The sequence below is a fragment of the Pungitius pungitius genome, chromosome 13, assembly GCF_949316345.1.
Source record: "Pungitius pungitius chromosome 13, fPunPun2.1, whole genome shotgun sequence".
Lineage (NCBI taxonomy): Eukaryota > Metazoa > Chordata > Actinopteri > Perciformes > Gasterosteidae > Pungitius > Pungitius pungitius.
The window spans coordinates 16,369,728-16,390,364 of NC_084912.1; the positions used below are offsets into that span (position 1 = coordinate 16,369,728).

General features: G+C 44.8%; 1 protein-coding gene across 4 annotated transcripts in view; it reads right to left on the bottom strand.

Moving 5' to 3' along the window:
- Positions 1–20,637, bottom strand: part of LOC119214111 (arginyl-tRNA--protein transferase 1) — a 41,959-nt gene that overhangs the window by 12,227 nt on the left and 9,095 nt on the right. For 3 of the 4 annotated variants that reach the window (XM_037465574.2, XM_037465578.2, XM_037465576.2), the window contains exons 8-10: positions 14,127–14,159; positions 8,843–9,024; positions 5,659–5,758 (exon numbers count right to left, since the gene is read on the bottom strand). In XM_037465574.2, the coding sequence (XP_037321471.2) occupies positions 5,659–5,758; positions 8,843–9,024; positions 14,127–14,159 (315 nt within the window). Of the gene's footprint in view, positions 1–5,658; positions 5,759–8,842; positions 9,025–14,126; positions 14,160–20,068; positions 20,198–20,637 lie in introns of all 4 variants that reach the window. The other variant, XM_037465575.2, reaches the window with a different exon arrangement.

The following is a 20,637-nucleotide window of genomic DNA, read 5'->3' on the forward strand; positions in this document are numbered from 1 at the left end:
AAACAAATATTTTATAAATAAAACTGTCGTTTCATCTGAGGAAAAGAAAGCAGAGGAGAGACGAAAAATAAAGAATTATATATTAGAGTTAACAAATGAGCCCATCAGATTCAACAAGGCACACAGCAGCTTCAGACCACCTTCATGCGCACAGTCGCACGTTGTCCAAAAATGAACAAATATGCAATGCCATGTTTCATCTTTGAATGAAATCACGCTGTCAATCTCTCATCCAGATTAGCATGGTGGCTGCTTTCTTAAACAGTTGCTGAAAGACAAAAATGGACAGAAAGAGAAAAGAGGGCGTGGGGGGGGGGGGGGGGGGGGGGGCTGGACTGTGCCTGGACCCGCCGGGCCGGTGAAGCGTAAACCCACTGCTCCACACTGCCGTCCACTGTAAACCTTTCTACACCCAGAAGGACGAGACGAACAAACAGACATAGAAAAAAGATGGGCGTGTACTGAACAGGACGGTACACAAAGATGGGGGCCACGTGGGAAATGACCACCGCCACATGCCTCCAACTCACTCGCTGTCACTCCTAATCTGCCCTGATGCAGCACAAGCGACATGCAGCAATGTGAGGTCACACACGTACACATAACCCGCCGCCTGAATGCGCGTCAGTGACGAGCATGCGGGGTCCTGAGAGCTGTGGCTCGACGCCTCTCAGCGTGTCGCGACCTGCAGCGGCGTACCTGGAGAGGAGAGATTCATTGCATCATTACACCCTGCAACAATTCACAAAGAGCCTTGTTATTCCTCTTGGACTCGATTGATTGGGTATTAAATCAGCCCTTTTTGTTGATGACTTGAAGCTCACGTGCGTCCTGTTTACATGCCTGAGCGGTTTGTCATGAGAACTCAACTCATGCAGCAGGTGACATGAAAAAAGCCTGCAGTCACACACCGATTAAGGAAAACATCAGTAGAGCGGCAAACGCCGGAAACCGACGTACTCTTCCACACATTGGCTGACACCTGGACGGATACATTTCTGCTCGACTGAATCCTAAAGCCATGCACTAAACTGCCTGTTGCTAGAGAACTGACTGCCTCTTGGACAGAGTTTGTTGTTTGTGAGCGAGGAGGAGTTTCTTTGAAAGGAAACGGAGGTGCAGCTGCTGCAGAAAGGACCCTCTAAGAGCCAGTGTAGTACCAACGGGAAACAAGCGATCCTTTTCATCCTGCCTCCTTTTCTCACTTGGCACACATTTTGTTACTCCTTTTTTATTTTCTCTCTTCATATGTCCGTCTTCCTGGGCCTTTCACTTATTTCGGTCACTCCTTCTTTCTTCCCTTATGTGGAAAATGTCATGTTTCCCGGGCTTGAGAACGAGACATTCACTGTGAACAATATCAACAAGAGTAGGAGCCACTTCATGTAACTCGCTCACTACCTGGGTATTCTGCCTGTGTGTGTGTGTGTGTGTCTGTGGTGCACGCATGCAAGTGTGTTATCTGTTAAAACCAGGTACTGCACATCACCCAGTGCATTATTGTAAAAGTCTGCTTATTAAGTACTTGTTTACTTACAGTTTTTCAGATAACTGACATGAACAAGATCTCACATATGCACACAGCTCTGCAAAGAAATGGTAAATCACTACGGAGCGACAGAGCATTAAAACCCCCGCTCGGTCCAAAATGAAAAGTGGATATGCATCAAATGAAAGCTAATGACCACCCTGGGTATGTTCTGCAAGCTGCTAAAGCTGGATGGTGGAGTTATTGGAGGACAAGGGAGTTAAACAACATAAGTCTCAGTTACTGCTGGAAGTCACTGAGTGGTTAATTCAGATAACTTTAAGCTTCACTTGAGGACAAAGTGAAAACAAAAAACGTGTGGCAGAGGGGCCAAGACCTTTGGTCTCATTTAGCCTCCAACTGCTTCACCTTCTGCTCTCTACCGCTCAACATCAGAGGGCCAGAGAGGGCCAAAGGATCAGGGCCTGGAGCCAGAGGCAGGATGTCACGTCTAACCCGGAGCCCAGCAGCCAAACCAGCAAGGCTCTGTGGGAAGCTCCGTCCTAGCTCCGAGAACAACGGTGAGGGTCTGACACTGGCCAAGCGGCCCCCTGCTCCTGGCCGGACTCCAAGTCTTCTAGGACCCTTTAAGGCGGTGCTACAGGGCCATGTCCAGCCTTTGGCACGGCCGAGACCCTTTAAACCCATCACTCATGGAGCGGTTCCCCTGGGCACGCGGAGATGTGACTTGGCAGAAACAAGCCCCCGCCTCCACCTCAATAACACGGAAAAAGGAACACAGATGCAACCGAGTCCGACCTCACATGGCCTCAAATCCCCAACACAAGGTCTGTACAAAGAACAGGACAACAGTGACAAAAGAACCTTCCTACTACTATTATAAAGTCTCAATGCCTTCCATTATGCTGCCTGTGTCACTTGCATAAACAACACACCTCTATTACTCCTCTTAGTACGTCATACTGGGTAAGGCGATCTGAGCCTCCACATGCAATAACCATCAAATCAATCAAACACCAATTTAAAAAAAGCTTGGATACTCCACGCAAGTATATTTCAGGGATATGTTTGAGGGTCATGAATGCTACCGGCCAAGCCTCACGAAAACCAACCCATTATTTGCAGTCAAAAACAATTAGCTATCTGGTTGCATTAAAACATAAAACAGCAAAAATATGGAGTTAGATTTCAGCCACTTAATGAATGAAGTCAAGCAGACTTTAAATATTTCCCAAAAGCTCAAAATGTGGGTGCGACATGCGCTGAAGGCTAAAATGGCAGCAGTGCATTTGACATGTTTCCGCATTACTGTGAAGAGATAGGCAGAGTGAGAGAAGGAGTGGGCTTCAAGGAGGTTGGAGTGGTGTCCAGTATGGGTTCAAGTGCTGGTGTTTTGATCTCTAAAAGAGGCAAACAGCAGGACTGGGATCCAGTAACCAGAAAAACCTCAGACATAATAACAAGAGGAGTCTTGGGGCTTTCCATCTGAGCGGCTCGAACAACTCCACAGTATGTCCCCGCATTAATGAACTACTTGGGCTCATATGCAAATCCAACAATGGGGCGAGACACTGTGCATGGGGTGAGGGTGTGAGGGGAATGCGGCTCGGGTCTCTGTGGGAGTGGGAGAGCCCAAAGGTGGGAACCGGGCAACCTTCTCACCCTCGTTCTGTGTTACTCCACAAGGGGAAAATAAGAAGAAGTGGGGAGGTTGGGAACGAGACGCTGCGATAGCAAACACTGTATGGGGGGGGGGCTGGGGGAGTAAAAACCACCGCTGGGGGTTGGGGTAGGGGGGTAGGTGCTGTGGTAACAGCGTTCTCAGCTAAACAGCGCGATCGAGATTCAACACACAGACACGTCAACAGAGCAAACACACACACCCTCCCCAAAGCACTCCGAAGACCTCAAAACCAGTTGTAAACGGACAAAAAAGAAAAAGAAGTGGCGCTTTGCCATAATCCCCAACAAGACAACAGTCTCCCATGAACAAGAACAATCCCTGGGAATGTCTGAATGAAATGACAGTGAAATGGTGGAATTAGTAGATGGATGAGAGAAGGACGGGATGAATGGAAGCTCTGGGCCAAAGCACTGCACTTAGCTGCTTTCTTTCACCATACTTGTGAAGCTATAGATCTTTCAGTGAGGTTGGGTGTGAACCGGAGCACGCTGGCTCCTGTGCGCATGTACATTAGGGAATTTTGTGTAAAAGTACATTAATAACACTTGCGTACAACTATGCATGAAGACACACACATGAGCAACACACCGTAACCTTCCTCTCAACCTTTAATGTCTTCAGCAGCCTCTCTTCCTGGCTTGTACCTCTCTTAAATCTCAGTGTTTTTATCCCTCCTATCCTGAAGTTCCCCGCACACATGAATCTGCTGTTTGCAAATGCAACTCTGTAGAATATACATGAATCAAAAGCATTTGCACATCGTGGCAATGGATACAGCAGAACAATGGATCCCTGAGACAAATTGTTAAAGTTTATCTCGCTGCTGCACATCTACCATTAGAACCAAGTTCTTGATAGGTTCCATTGAGCTAGAAGCAGCAGAATTCCAAACTGTGAAAATGTGCAACTAGAGCACTTGGGTAGGCTCCTGTTGAGACTTTGGGGCAGCTATAATAACAAAAGTAAAAGAGGAAAAAGATGGACCGGAAACCTACATTATGCTAAATTAATCAGGAAAAAAAGGACCTTCTCACTGGCCTGAGAATGAGGACCAGTCTAAGGAGGAGGTGGAAAGACAGGAAGAGAGACAGCTAAGTAGCATGGGACAGGGATCAACATGGGAGATAGTCATCATTATGATGTTCCCGTAAAACAGAACTGTTTTATTGTCCGTCCTCCGCGCATAGTGACTGTCCACTAGAGGACAGATACTTTGACACAGAGCGAGAAACGCCATGGAAGCGAGGCTCAGTGTGAAACATTTACACTCCAAAGATGAATATCGGTCCCAAGCAAATATCATTGTACTTCGTTTAGATTGTTTTTTACAAATAGTTACCACTTATATATAAGAGAAAAGAACAGCATTGCCATCATTTTATAGGCGAAGGAATTTATCACATCAGATCCAAAGTTTGCATGATGTACAGTACCAGTCAAAGGACACAAACCTTTGACTGGTGTAATATAGCAAATACTGTACACTGGCAGAAGTTCAGATGGCACTGAGACCATTGAGTACAAGTTCAAAATCAATAAACTGAATAAAGGAAACAGTTAGAACTGAACAATGAATCAAATAAAAAAGGCTGTCATCAAAATCGCAAAAGCTGCAATAAAAAAAAGTAAATGTTTACTTTTATTGATCTAACCATTCAGAGGGTCAGAGACAGCCTTAGGGTCCTCACGTGCAAGAGCATTACATTACATTATATGTCATTTAGCTGACGCTTTTATCCAAAGCAACTTACATTGCATTATAACCCATGCTTTACACTTTTGCCTGGGGAGCAATCAGGGGTTTGGTGTCTTGCTCAGGGACACTTCGACATGCCACATGGGGCAACCGGGATTCGAACCACCAACCTTGCAGCCCCCAGCGCACTACTCCATGCGCCACCATCGCCCAGAGCACTACCTTACACGTCACGTGACACGTGCAAGAGCTTAAGGACCAGTGCGTGCCGTGCTGTGGGCAAATTAAATGGTCAGCAGAGCTGAACAAAGGAAGCGCTGACTGTCATGTCACAGCACCTGTGGTATCTGGACGGATGTGGTTTTTAGACATGAGGACGCTGGACAGAGTCCGGTATTGTGCAGAGCGTCACCTGCTAAGAGCAAACAATTCAAAGTTCACCAGTCAATATTCTATATTCTACAACTCAATAGCTAAATAAAGATGTGTTATCAAATAATCTCATTTTCATTGTCACAAGGACTGCAGGAATTTATTGACTGTATCTAATGTTGCTTTGGCCATACTATGTAATGATTTAGCATTGTGTATATTGAATAATACAGAAGATAAGGAACTTTTTCCTCAACTTTAAAACACATACTGCATCCCAAAAGTCATATTGGTCTGAAAAGAACTGTGGTGTGGAAAAAAAGCCTATTTTCTGCACACAGAGATGACATTTAGAGAAGAAGGTGAAAGTCCTGAGAAACAGGTTGTATGTGTCACACCATCTGAGACAATGCATACCTTATACCGCATCTTGGGACAGGAGTGGATGTAAAAGCCCAGGTAGTAGAAGGACAGCTTGGGAGACTGTTTCTGCAGCTGCCTGGTGAAAGCGATCTCCCTGTGGCAGGAAACACACACACACACACACACACACACACACACACACACAGCTTTCTTCAGAGAAGCTTTAACAAACGCCACCCACAGTATGCATGCATGATAGCTCACTCCAGCACCACCTTTTCCTCTATAGCGGATCGTGGCTGGAGGTTTTAATGTATGCTTATCACAGTGCTTTTAGCAACAGACTTCCACACATTCAGTGGAGTGTGTTGGACACAACCAAGGATAATCAGCGGTTTGGAGAACAATATACTAGACAGAGTCATTTAGAATATACCGTACAGCGTATAACTTATAACGGATTTGCAGGTTAGTATATCAACAGCATATAAATGAGGGCATTAAAAAAAATCTAAATGGTGCTAGCAGCTGTGACTAGAGCAGTGCCTAAGCTAAGGAACACTCACACTCAAAAAAGGCAGCTTTTCTTGGTCTCATTTCATTACACAAAAATAACTGCCTTCTCTTTGTCGCCATTGAGCCCTCCAGCAGAAAAGAAGATGGTGAAAAAGAGTGAGCGCATATAAAATAAAGATTTAGAACTTGGAAGATTTATATGGCTTTTTCAAATACAGTAAATGTCTTGCCTGCTTTATTTTTCCCCAATAGTTTCTCCCTTTCTCCCTTAATTGCATCCTTTCTCTAAAAGCCTACTTTCTCCTTTCCCTCTGCCATTTCCTTCAGTATTCCATAACCAAATTCCAGCCCGGCTTTCTTCTCTTTTTGTTTCACTCTCCCTCCACCCTGTGTGTCTCACTCGCTAAAAGGAAGGGGGAGAATTCTTCTTCTTACAATGCCAAATGGAGAGAAAGAGGCCTTCAAATTAAAGAGATGCACTGAAAAATAAGACAGGGGACAAAGCAGGCCAAGCCGGGGAGGGGGAGAGCTGGGGGGTGAGAGGGAGCAGGGGGAGAATATAAAAGAGGAGGGTCAAGAAAGAGAAAGGGAGGGAGAGGAGCGGCAGCTACAGCGAGGTGCTAGAAGGTCACCCGCTTGCTGCCAGGTTTCTGGGTTCCCAGCCCCTTCCCACAAAAGCACCCGGCAGGCCTGAATTGGGGAGGGGGGGGTCAAGAGAGCCAATTCACAAAAAAAAAAAGCACTGCGCCCCCCACCCTCCATGGCAGCAGCTTGAGACCACCATTATCCCCTCTTCAGCCATCTGACACTCCAGCACAAGCCAATTATCAAGCCCTCTGCTTCTGCACAGCTTCCCTCGTACTGACACACGCACGCACGCACGCACACACACACACGCACGGTGCTTACTGCCCACTCGCATGCATGCGGAAACATTTCATCACCCAACACACCAGGAACCAGTGTGCCCAGACCGGATCTCCATGACGGGAAGCACACAAGGTCTATGGAGCTGGGGATACCAACGTAAAATGACCACATGGTGTGTGTGTGTGTGTGTGTGTGTGTGTATGTATATATACATGAGCATTAAAAAGCCTGACGTCAGTCAGTTTTCAAAGCTATGGCACACAGCTGCTTTACTAAAAGCGCCAACTGGATCCCTGGCCGTGTGTTTGCAGAGCCCCTTTGTGTTTCAACAAAATGCACCTTTCTGCAGGTGTGATACACTTCTAAACCATTGCAATGGTTTGACACCAATATTACACTTTAAATGCACTACAAACACTAAGCAATTATTAAACAATAGAATTTTTTTTTAATATCATGACTGGAATGTTGCAACACATTTCTTTCAGCTGTAAAAGCTTAACAGACTTTTTCTAAATTAGGCCGACTGCAGAAAATATTTGCATTTGGCCACTTTTCTGCAATATCAAAAATTTCTAAGTTTCTAAGAACTTTGATGAGGATCAGTGACGACATCTTATTGGGACATCTCCATAAGAAAGTGATCAAGATTGAACACCAGCTGTGTTTCGTACACACAGCGCCTCAGGCCCCTCATTATGTGTCTCTTTACCCCTCCTCCTCCTCCTCCGGACCGTGGCAGAGGAAGTTACACTTCTGCAAGACGTTTCTCAACACCCCCCTCTCCTGTTTCTACTGCTGAATGGCACCTATACACACACACACACACACACACATACCGATGTACAGGGGACCACAAAACCCACAGTGCTGGACTTATCTTTGTACTTTTTAAACAAACATTTTTCACCAAAACTGTGACATCATCCAAACTCAATGTCTGTTTTGGACAGAATCAGCCAGGCCAAGCAGCCCAGGGAGTGTCCACACCCGATCAAAGGCCCGGGATCTGGTGTCAGTAAACAAACGGCAGGATTTCGGCTGCCCTCCCTCCTCCGAGGCCTCCTCCACACACCAAGAGCTCTGTGTTACTCCGGGAGTCAGACTCTTGAAGCAACAAGTGATAACCAGGGTGTTCCCTCTGTACGAGCAGAGCCTGTCCCAAACCGGCCAGCTGGCATCCACGCCGATGGCCGCTCGCAACTCCTACTTCTAATTTGAAGACGGAATCCCAGAGTTTACGCCACATCTGTGCAGAAATATTTTTAAGAGCCATTCTCACATTATTGGGTTACATTTGACATGAAACCTCAGATATGTGCGCCTGTAGCGGAGGTGTGTGTTCTCCTGTAGTTTGCTGTTCTGCAAACTACAGGTATAGTATACAATTCTAAAGGGAGGAAAAAAAATCTTCGAGGGGAAAATATCAAGAGACAGGGACAGCAGGTGAAATGTAAGGATGAAAAGAAAGGAAGAATCAAGGGCATGGTCACCAACGAAGAACTATTTGGCTCCTGGCTTGTAACGAGCTATGTCGAAGCACTAGGTTACTGTAAATAATCTGGATACTCCTACAGCTGGATTTCCCTCTACTTCAAAGTTTGCATTGAGCACCACTGGTGTATTTTTGATAGTGATGCAAATTCCTGTTTAACATCCATGAGAGAGCTGCAGCATTCTGAGCCAACGAGCAACAACAGCAGAGATATTATCAACAAGCATGAGCATGGGGAGAATTTGTGACACGTCATCGCCACCATCTAATTCGTCAATGGCACCTATGACCGGGCTTTCAAAGAGGAACAGGAAAAAGGGGATGACGTGGATGGCGGGTGAAGTCCTGGCGACCGACCTGAGAGCCGAGTAGGAGCCCAGAGACAGCGAGGCAAAGTCTGGGTGGTAGTAAAAGTAGACGGAGGACACACACATGGGCAGGATATCGATCACCCCCACCGCCACGATGCGCCCGTCCAGCAAGTATTGCTGGTGGAAGGAGCCGTAGCCCGCCTCGGGCCCATCGGGAGAGTGTTCGGCCTGGGGAGAAGCACAGGGATAACCAGCGTAAGAAGGGTGGAGGGGTGATTGAGTGTCTTATAGTTCCTATGTAATATGAAGAAATGACAGTGGAATGACATTGTGGTATTTTACGTTTTTCTACCTGTATGATGGCGTATCATAATCCAGGCTTTTCCCCGCTGGGCCTCACACATAACGTGTGGGGGAGTACAGTAGCCTCAGATTCAGCCAGCTAATGGCTGCCAAATGTGGAGCGAGAGCTGGGTGGAGCTGCAGGGTGGGGGCTGATGCTGGCCCCAGAAACACTCCAGGAGAGGACTCTTTAATAAAAAGCCCCTGCATGAGCAAAATCCATTACACCAGGCGGTGGTGGAGTGTTGCCAAGCTTTCTCTCCTATACGTCTGTGTGGGCGCTCTCCATGTGGCATGAAGTCCACCCCCCCCCACCCCCCCACACCCCATTAATAACACTGCAAAGTATTTGACCCACGGTGCGCTTCTCATCCACACACTGGGTTTCTCAATCAAGTGACTATACTGCTTTCATTATGGAGGCTTAACACTAGAGGCTTGGGGTTAGGGTTAAAAGATATAGTAGGCTGGGGTGTTGATGTGTGTGTGTGTGTGTGTGTGTGTGTGTGTCTTCAGTGCACTGGTAACGGGAGCCTTCTCCTTCACCGACATTCATCTGGACTCAGTTAAGCACTAGTTATCACAACACTGAGAGAGCTAGCTTGCTAATCCATCGCACCACCGGGCCCACACTCTGATCAAATTAGAACTGACCAAACAAAGAGAAGGCATGACACACACACACACACACACACACACACACACACACACACACACACACACACACACACACACACACACACACACACACACACACACACACACACACACACACACACACACACACACACACACACACACACACACACACACACACACAGGTTGAGTGCATGCCACATAGCTCCTCACTACCACATAAAAAAAATGATATCCCACTAGCTCAGGCCTCTTGAACACTCAGGTCTGATTACCTGTCTGACACAACCGATCAAGAATAAAAAATTAAAAAGTTACAGTGGGGACGGTGGCTGGGGGTGTGGAAGGGTGACAGGCACCACATCTGGATCAAGCCCTCTACCTGACTGCGTGTGTGTGTGTGTGTGTGTGTGTATCTGAAGATGGGGGAACTGTCCGCCCGTGGAAGCAGGCAGCCTGTTATTCTTTGGCACCAGTTTCCCCAGACACACTGGGGGCTTTGTCAGAGGCCCCCGTGAGTCGGGTATCAACGTGTGCGCGTGCGTTTTCCCTTTCTTACCCCTGTGTGCGGCTGAGCCAGCAGGTCTGTTTGTGAGTTCCTACCACGTTCAAGGCCCATCTCGTCTGGCTGACCTGTGGATCACCTCAGACGACGGCCTAATGGCTGCGTCCTTGCCACCGTGACAACAATCTAAACATTCTCTGGAACCCTTCAAACCCCCAGTTTCCCCTGCAGACGCTAATTGCTCACACATGGCCTGAATACGGGGCCCTGCGAGCGCCGTGCTGCACGAAGCCCTCACAAACACACACACACACACACACACACACACACACAGGAACTAGGCATACGACACTGACTGTGGTCACCCCCTTAAGCTCTAATGAAGGTCCCACATGGCCGAGACGGGGAATTATAAGGAAATCTGTACTGTAAGAAGTGATAAAGAAAGAAGAGTGTACACTGAGAAAACATTGGTATGAAGGTCCAATCCAAATGAGTGCAACGTTTTCCACATGATGACGTTATATTTATAACATCTCCAAACATTGAAGAACCAATTCAATCCCATTTCTTTAAAATTACAGCAGCGGTTTTAATTGTCTCGTGTGTGAAAGAAAAATGTCCTCAACAGCTTTGGATGATATTTTTCCTGTAATATTCTTCACAAACAGTATTTTATGTGGTTGAAAAATTGCTGGAATAATTTGTGGCCTTGCTTGATTCTGCAGGGCCGTTTCCTTTCAAACATTTATTCATGGTTTTAATGAGTAACACATTGATGGAAAAGGCCGATTTGGACACAGAGGGTAAAGTTTCAGTCCATGTGAAGAAACTCTACAAAGTGTTTGATCCAAACGGTTTTCCACTAACAGGATGGAATACGGCTTGGCGGCGTGACAGGTTTTTGGAAATAGCTTAGAGTTTATTCCCCTTCTAAACAATAGTGAATTACACAATATACAGTGAAAAGAATTTGGCAAAAATCTTTACGAATCGATTTGAAGTGAAGCGGTCAGTATTTGGTATAAACGTGACACTGACACTCAGCTTTAATTTAATGAAGTTCATGGTTTAGGAATTAGAGCCATTTCTACACAATTATCCACATTTTTAGGGGCTCAGAAGTAATTGGAAAAACTAACATAGTAGTGAAAATACTGATTCTTTTTAATACTTTGAGTTGCACCCATAGATCTCCTTTGAGATGCTCTGCCCGCCATTTACGGCAGGCTCCTTCAACTGCTGCATGTTTTGGGCTCCTTCTGCCTTCAGTCTCATCTCTGGTACTTTTCAATCATTTGGAGAGGCAAAATGTAACCCCTATGGGTCCTGAGTGTGTTTGGAATGTGCATGGTTCCGTCTAGTATCGTGCATGTTGTTTAGACTTTTCCCATACTTTTATGATGTTAGTCATTTTCTTGTTTTATTCATCAGCATGTAATATGTGGTCTAAAAATCAGACTGATGATTTTTGTGGATACAACGCACATTCTGTGTAATCCATTCATTGCGTTTAGGTTGAAATCGAATGAGTAGAACCTTTACTGATGTAAATATGCAACATGGATTCATTAGACCGGCTGCAGCAAAGATGCCGTTATGATTCAGGCTGTGATCACAAAAAGATGCTGAACGCACACACGCTAAAACTCGCTTGTGTCCCTCACAAATGTGCAGTTCCTCTCAACTATCAGAATAAGTCCTGCGAGCAGGCTGCAGGTGCAGCATGTCACAAGCACCAATATCATGCACACATCAGTGTGCAAACATATCCACCTCTCCCGTGCCGCGAAGGAGGCAAAAGTGTACACTTACTAAACGGATCTGTTTGAGAGCAGATACAGCTGGTGGACTTTTGGGGGTTTGGGCTAACTGCACAGCTGAGACATGCACAGTAGGGTCTGTGTCTTCACTATGGTATGTCAGCTGGTGCATTCCCTGCTGATGAGAGTCTCTGGTTTCTGTACGTAATGGAAATTGTCGTTCTCTCATCTCTCAGGGAAAGAGAAAAGAGAAAGGCAGAGCGCCATGGCCATAATAAAACAGACTAATTGGCCAACACCCCTTTAAACGAGTGTTTGCCCCTTGGGTAGACACATTAAGAGGCTGTTAACAAAAATAAATAGAAACCAAACGAGTGCACGAACCCGGCACAACCCGTAAAACAGTTTCTCCAGCACATGCAACCTGGACCTCCCCGAGGTCAAGTGCAGTGCCACACATACCTGCTGCTCGCCATGTCTGCAAGTACTAACGTGCTACTATTCATCAGGCTGCACCAGTGTTCACGTGTCCACTTGTGGGCCTAAATGTATTCAAAGAAACAAAAAAAACAAAAAAATCGAGGAATCGGGGACAGCTGATGTTAATTACTTCAGTGTTGGATCGGTGAAACAGTACAAAACACGAGGAAAAGTCAGAATTGGGACGACCTCGATCCTGATTAGCTGCAGTTGGATTTCTGCGTATGCCCTTTGCATACATTAGTATAAATACCAGCCTGCATGTGAACAGATGAACCACACAGTATGCAGGTCCACGTGGTGTGTGTGTGTGTGTATTTTAATAGCACTCTGATTGCAGCCAGATGTAGGCCGACACGCAGAGGTAGCACATAATCACTCTGAAATGGGGAGCATTTGGAGAGAGACAGGAGAAGACATCAGGGGAGGCAGAGAACGAAATAAAAACACCCTGCACAAGAAAAAGCCAAAGGAACAAGGACGGCCGCGAGAATACGGGACAGTGGAGGCAGGAAGATATGCGCGGCAGTGTGTATGCGTTTTTATTCAGGGTGCCCGGCCGCTAGCCTTGACGAGGTGATAAGAGTTTGTCTCCCAACGCTAATGATGTTCATTAGTGAAGACCTGTTGGGGCCTACGGGGCAGCACAGAGTGACTGTGTGTCTCTGTGTTAGTTGGTGTGTGTATACGGCCTGGACCTCCATCTTATGAAAGTGCCCATCCCGGGTCTAATTGATGGTGTAATTGTCCTGCCCCAACAGGTCCACTGGTGTTTGAGAAGGTTGCAGCTAAGTGCTTGCTGCTGCATTTCTCACCTCAGTGAATATGTCAGCCTATAAGAGAAGCCATCAATACGCTCTAAAAATCAAATAAATGAATGAGCTTTTATTAATTCAAAGCTGGAATAGGCAGTATAATATTGCCGTCATTAGGTCAGAACCTCTAGTTCAAATACGCTGACGGGTTATTGAAGCGGTCTGAGGGAAGACCAGGCGTCTGCACCTTCCCATGGCACTATATTCAAGCTTTAAGAATTCCTATAGCTGCAGTCAGCTAAACTACACACAACATTTTCTTTTTCCATTCAGCCCTCCAAGGTTACCAGGAAACTTTGTCCAGCTTTCAGGGCTGTAATCCTTACCACACCACAAAGTTAGGGGCAGAGGTACGTCCCTCTTTGAAGGCCACAGAGGACAGGTCTGAGGACTTGTGCCACACATCACTTAGACAGGGATAAATTAAAACCCCTCCAATATGAAACAAAAACCCCTTCCTGGATTGCTTACCCCCCCCCCTGCCCTGCCGGGAAGGTTCTTGGAGGGCGAGAGAGCGGAGGTGCTTTGGCAGGTATGTGCTGGATGAGGAGAGCTAGTGTACACTTAGCCCCTTCCCAGTCTGTTTAATCAAGAACATTTGTTTATTTTTTTGAAATCATCCCCACCATCATCACCATCATCATCATCATCATCACGATGTCTGAGACAGTGATGTCAGCAGGAGGACGCTCGCGCTGGTGATTTTTCACAGGGAACATATTCGGACGAATGAAGACATTTAAAAAGGTGGTTTCATTAAACTGTCCACAGGCCAAAGGAAATACATACCTCTAGGGGTGAGTCACAGAGGAACCGCCGGAACTGTGGAAGGAGAGGGGCGGGGGGCGGGGGGGGGGGAAGAGAAAAACAGTTAGTTCTGTGGGTCTCCAACTGCTAAATGAAAAGCCTTCACCTCTCCGTTGCTATCCTGTACAGTTTATGCCTCCCTGTTGTTTCCTCGTTCGCCTGTCACATAAACTGCGGCCTCTCACTCCCGAAGCGGCGGCATAAAAACAAAAGAACACATTCAGCTGAGGTCCGCGGTCCACGGAGGACACAGTGACGGCCTGAATAACAGCCAGTGAAAGGCACAAGAGAGATCAATTACTGGGGAAGTCTGTGGAGCCATTCAATCTTTCTGCCATTCCCTACACTTGCTCCTGCGCTCCTCCTCTTTACGCACCAGGGTTGAGACCAGTGTGTTTACAGATGAGGCGCCCGGCAGGACTGGACACGGAAAGCGGAGCACGCTGCCATGTGTAATGAGAAGCAGCACGGGCCACGGCAGCCCAGTGACTGACAGCTTTACACGGCCGTCTGTCTCGCTCTCACGCGCCATGGTTAAAAGTTCCTCTTTCACAAGGAAATGCCAGACTCTAGCGCGGTCTTTCAGGAAAGTTCTACTTTGCTTCAGCTCTCTGGGATATTTTGTTCTAGACTGCTGATCACCAAACACAATTATATATCGCTGCTGTATATACAGGGGGGTCCTCAAACCTTTATTGATAAGTTAAACTTATCTTCCACCAAAAAGAGACTGATACCCACGACAGTAGACATCATCCAAAGTGCACAACAGACATAAACGTATTACAACAATCAGAACAGCATTAAATGAGGCATCAGTAACATCTAAATAAGAGTTCATTAAACAATCAAACTGCTTCCATTTCAACTTGGTCCCTGCTCCCTTTTCTAAAGTAACTCCAAGTGAGTCTGTGGTAGTTATGTATCCTGCTTTCATTCCCTATTCATAGGTCATTGCCTTGAGCAGACCAGTGTCATCTGAAAACCTTTTGAATGTTACAGAACACCTGGTTCGGTCTATAGTCAGCAGCAGGAATAAAAAAGGGATATATAACGTTTTCTTGAATGGCGGGTACTAACTAGAAAATGCATTTCCTGCTGAAAATGCGTTGGAATGCATGAAGCTGAAATTAATTTACAGAAAGTACAGAAATGAAAAAAAAAATTAATTCCAAACATTGCTGAAACAATAGATATTGGAAAAGCTGAAATGAATTTAAAAATTGCTGAAAATACAGAAATGAGAAAAGCTGAAATGAATTTTAAAGAATTGGAGAAAAAAAAAATGGGAGAAGCTCATATCTGAAAAAAATACAGAAATAATAAAAGCTAAGAATTAAAAAGTGTTTTTTGTAGTAATATAAGTAGTAGTATTTGTGGTACTAGCAGTAGAAGTACATTTTAGTTTAATAGCAATAGAAAAACCAAAAGTAAAAGTTATTAGTAGTACTAGTATTCTAGTATCTAGACCCCCTAGGCAAGAAGGACCATGGGGCCCCCCCAGAATCATGATATTTCATTGCAGCGTCTAGAGCAGTTCAATTATTTTATCATTGACATCAGCCGTCCCTCAGGAAGCCCTTCAGCTCGGTCCCGAGGATATTGCCTGGGTTGCCTGTCCTGTTGAGGAGTCTCTGCTAGTATAAGTATTTCAGTACTACTACTAGTAGTATTTGCAGTAACATCAGTAGTACTTGTATTAATAGCAATAGAAATAATATTGAGAGTAAAAGTAGTTTCATTGGTAAATTATAAATTATAAAATGCAGTAAAAAAACTAATAGTACTTTTTATAGTAGTAAGAGTAGTAAAATAAGTTGAAGTGTCACTGTTACTGGTAGTATTAGTATTTCAGTACTACTACTAGTAGTATTTGTAGGAGTATTTTAGTATTAATAGCAGTTGAAATACAATCAGTAAGAGTATTGGTAATGGTAGAAGCGGTATCAGTTGTAGAAGTATTACTAGTTGTACTAGTATTTGAAAGAGCAGATAGTATTTTAACAAAACAGCTTCATTCTGTGCTTCAAGGTGAAGCTACAGATAATCATTGAGGCTTTTATTTTGAAATAATGGAATTGCGTGAGGGGGGGTTGGGAGACAGAATGTTTGTTATTCAAACTAAGAAGTTATTAATTATCCCCCATCAAACATTACAGTAAGAATTTCCTCCATGGGGGGTTGAAATAGTAGAAAGAGGGAGGGAGGAAGAGGGTAAGGAAAGATGTCTGTTGACAGAAAGCATAGCTGCGTCATGTGACTCTACTAATCATCTGTAATGTGATTGTGAGAGACACAAGACTCTACCAAACGCATCAGTGTAGTTTACATGTCTCTCCGTGTTTTAAACCTGTTCAACTAGCAGTTTACAAAACAACACTCTCGGGCTCCTCACGCAAAAAGTAAGTAACCGTGGGATTCCACACTCATACGAGTCCGGCCAGCACAAGCACGCCATCGTTTTGATCCAAATGAAGCTTGAAAAGTGAATATTGTGGCCATGAGGCCAAAACTGCCATTTTTTTTTACCGAAATCTGATGCTTCCCTCACTCTAAATTTCCAGAACATTCCAAAGCTGCCCTCTAGCTCTCTACATAGAAACTCATGTAAACTCAGAAGAGGACTGAAAAACATAATTAGTGATTATGCAAAAAGTATAATAGATATCAACAAGCTATTTTTATTTATTAGCTGAAAGTGTGAAGGAGTTGAAACGTGCCACGGAAGAAATAAAAGAATAAGTTGATTAAAAATTCAAAGAACAATACTTGGAATGCATCAATGCATTCAAACAATAAGACTAAAGTCTGACAGAGAATCCTGTACACGCACGGCGGCCACGTCGAGCCCCGCACTGGGACGAACGTCGGCCTTTCCCTTTCATTGCAACGAACAGGCTCCACAAGTTGAAGAAAGCACAAGCACACCAACATTCATCCGTCCGTGTACAGCAGCGCAGACAGTAACAGCGCGGCCCGGGACCGTTTTCCCACTACCGTTCAAAGTCATTGCAGGCCCCTTTTTTGCAGGAAGGAACTGGCACGAGTTATAAAAGACTCATGAACCGTGCACCCTGCAGCGCGGAGGACTTAAATGCACCGGCTTACCCTCAACTCGACCCCGTAGCAGCGCGCAGAGAAGCAGAGGGGATGGACAGCGATTTTAACCTTACGTGCCGCTACTCAATGGCGTATGGTGTACTGCTTATGCGTACACATGCTGACACACTTAAATAGGAGCATTCAGGGAACATTTTACACATCAGTGCAGCCGATAATGATCTCCACTCATGCACAAACATCTTACCAAGTCACCCTCCTTCACCATGTCGGTAAACTGTAATTTTCCACTCTTAACTGGGACTACTGCACTCTGCCAGTTAACAAATTCCCAACAGCAACAGCTCCCAATGAGTAGAATTGCTGGAGGGGACAAGTTAAACTGTTGTCTAAACCTCACGAAAAACAAATTGTTTACCAACAGAACAACGGCTGCAGTCATTTGATGACATCACTTATAAAGGCCATGAAAAAGGCCTGGCTGCTGTGCATGTGTAGAGATATGAACCTGGTGAAATCAACAGACCACATGGCACTGCCAGTCTGGGACATTCTCCTCTGTAACAGAGTCCATCGCTTCCTCACAAACTCTCCTTTTCCTTTAGTAAACGCTCATCTGTGTATGATTAGAAGGGCAACCCACACATGCATCTGCTTAGACCCAATTGCTACTTAGAGCTCTCGTCATTGTGCTCTTTTGCTCAAATGTCTGTGCATATTTTAGCGACAATGTACATTAGAAAAAAAATTTAGCTGACTTTAGATTTGTTTGTTTCAAAGTGCACAATACAACACCTCGAAATCTGCTATAAGAGGAATGCTTCTTATAGAAAGTGTCATTGAATAGCTCTTTATTCAGCTTTGAGAAAAGCCTACATTTTTTCTCTTGTTCATTTCTTCTATTTGTATTGCCATTTTGCAGCTTTTTCCATATACTTCTATCCCGTTTTCTTTTTTTCTGTGTCTTTGTTAAGGTCCCAGCCATCAAGAAGAGTAAATACAGATTTAACAGGATTGTTTTCCTCAAAATGAATGCCACATGTGCAGGAACTCAGTCACGGCTCAGCAAAACAGTTAAGACCACTAAGCGTGAGTAAGAGTGTGTGTACGTGTGCATGTCTCTAAATAAGAAGTTTGTGCTTCAACTCTTTCAAGAAACCCTGACTGTGGACAGTCATTGTTTGACAGGAAATGTATACATCCTTAAACCCCCCAAAAAAAAGCCAGTTCACTGTCTAATGCCAGTACAATGTTGGCATGGTATTTGAACTTGTGCGTCTGTGCACACGCGCACACACACAATCTCTCTGGTCGCCTGGCTCTGAGCCAGGCTGACAGCATTCCACATTCTGTCCCTAGGAAATACTTTAATGGATTAATAAATACCTCAACCGATACTACCGGGGGGGGGGGTGTTCTAAGCTTCTGGGAAGACAACAGGCAATTTAACCTGGAGCTCGACAAGGCAGGAAACTAAAAGCGTTGCGTTTGCTTTTACGCCGGCGGAAGGACTCCACACAGTCCGAGCCCAGGGAGATGGATGCAGGGAATAACCTGTGATTCATCCTTTTACCACAAGAATCCATTTAACGACAATATCTCATTTAGAATTTTTGCCCAGCAGAAGTTTCCTACATAAAGCCGTCCTTGATTATTTGAAATGGCCTTTAGTAGTAATTAACCCAACCATAGTTTCATGTGCTTTGACACTAGACTACATTTAGTGTACAATACAACTTGGAAGGGCCATCGATAACAACTTTATTTTCTGGTACCCAAACAGCGGACTGGTTTATGGAGCCCCACACCTATTTTTTAGTTATTCCTTTAGTTGTTGAACCTCATCCTATCCCAGTACATTTATAAACCTAAGCTGAAAACCAAGTGCACACCTAACACACACAAACACACTCTCCCTTTAATGGAGCTAGTGTTATGCCACTAGGAAAGAATCTGCCACAGCCTGCCCAATCTGACAGCTTTTATTTTTTATTAATTACATTACTTTTACGAGCTGGAGAATTCAAGTAATTTACTGAGGCTTGCTGGCAGGAGGGTGAAGGAGGTTGTTTTTCCAGCCCTGAGGGACAAAAGCCCCTCTCAGGTTAGTGAGTAAGTCCAGCAATAAAAATGTAAATGTAAGTGGAGAAAAGTATATTACAGTCCATTTTACTGAGAATGATATAATCATTTTCAGACTTTATGTATCTATAATTCGTTATGGCCATTCATTATAGATAATACTTATTTTTCACTGCATGTTCTGTTTTTTATAGAGTTTAACGTTCATTGCTTACACAATCAAAAATGGAGGTATAAATCAGACCTGATAAATGCTGCCATTCTCCAGACAGCGTGCAGACTCTGAACGTGATGGATAGTGGGATAAACTGAGGCTGATCCATTACATGACATTTGGCTGATGCTTTTATCCAAAGCGACTTACAATAAGTGCATTTTAACCGTAGAGACACAAACTCACAAGAACAAGAAACAAGAATGAGCAAGTTTTTGTCAAATAAGCCATTTCACAACATGTTAAGTGCCATTATAAGTGCTACAATTTGTTAGTGCTACAGTTTTATCTAGTTGCAAAGACCACAAATTAACTAAGAGATTAGTACCAGATTGGGCCGGAAGCAGGGATCACTTTCGGTATCAATTAACCTGTTGATAATGACAATGATCACCAAGTTGTCATCTGAGGAGTGCTTGTTTCACCAAACAGTCCAAAATCCTAGGAACTGAAAAAGTTCTACACTGCTACTTGAGATTAATTAATTTGAAAATAGCAGGTGAGGCAGGGGGGACAGGCATGTCCAACAGTGCCCTACAGTAGGTGTGGAATAATAATCATGCAGTACCTCGCTCTCACTACATTCGCTGGGGTCGTCACCGTGAATGGCCATCTGGTAGCGGGCGTACAGAGCCACAGACTGCTGATAGGAGGCTGTGAACCGAGGGTCCTCAAAGTTGACTGGCACTAGCCTCACCTTCAAGCACAGAGGTGTGGAGTGAAAAAAAGCAATACGGTGGAGGGGGTGGGGGGGGTTTATATGAAGGTTGACAATGGATAAAAGGAGGGTGAGTTGTTAGAAAACGCAGACTCAAAAGGGTGCTTTGCAGGACTCGGAGGTTTTAAAACAGTGTCATAAGTGTTTTGGCATCTTAAAGTTCACATCAGTCTCCTAGTCCTCAAGGAAAGCTGGTCTGATTCAGTGATTTCAGCAGACCTCTGTGCAAAATGAACACATGAATGAAAGAAAAACAATAGGATTCTAGGAGACCGAACATGACTTTTTAAAATCAGAAAATGACTTGAGGATGAGGCTAGTGCACCGCCCAGCTTTCGTCGCAGATTGGCAGACAATTTGAGTTTCCACACAGCATCATCAGTGTGTGTGAGGTCCGGAGCAGCATTAAAAGCCCAAAT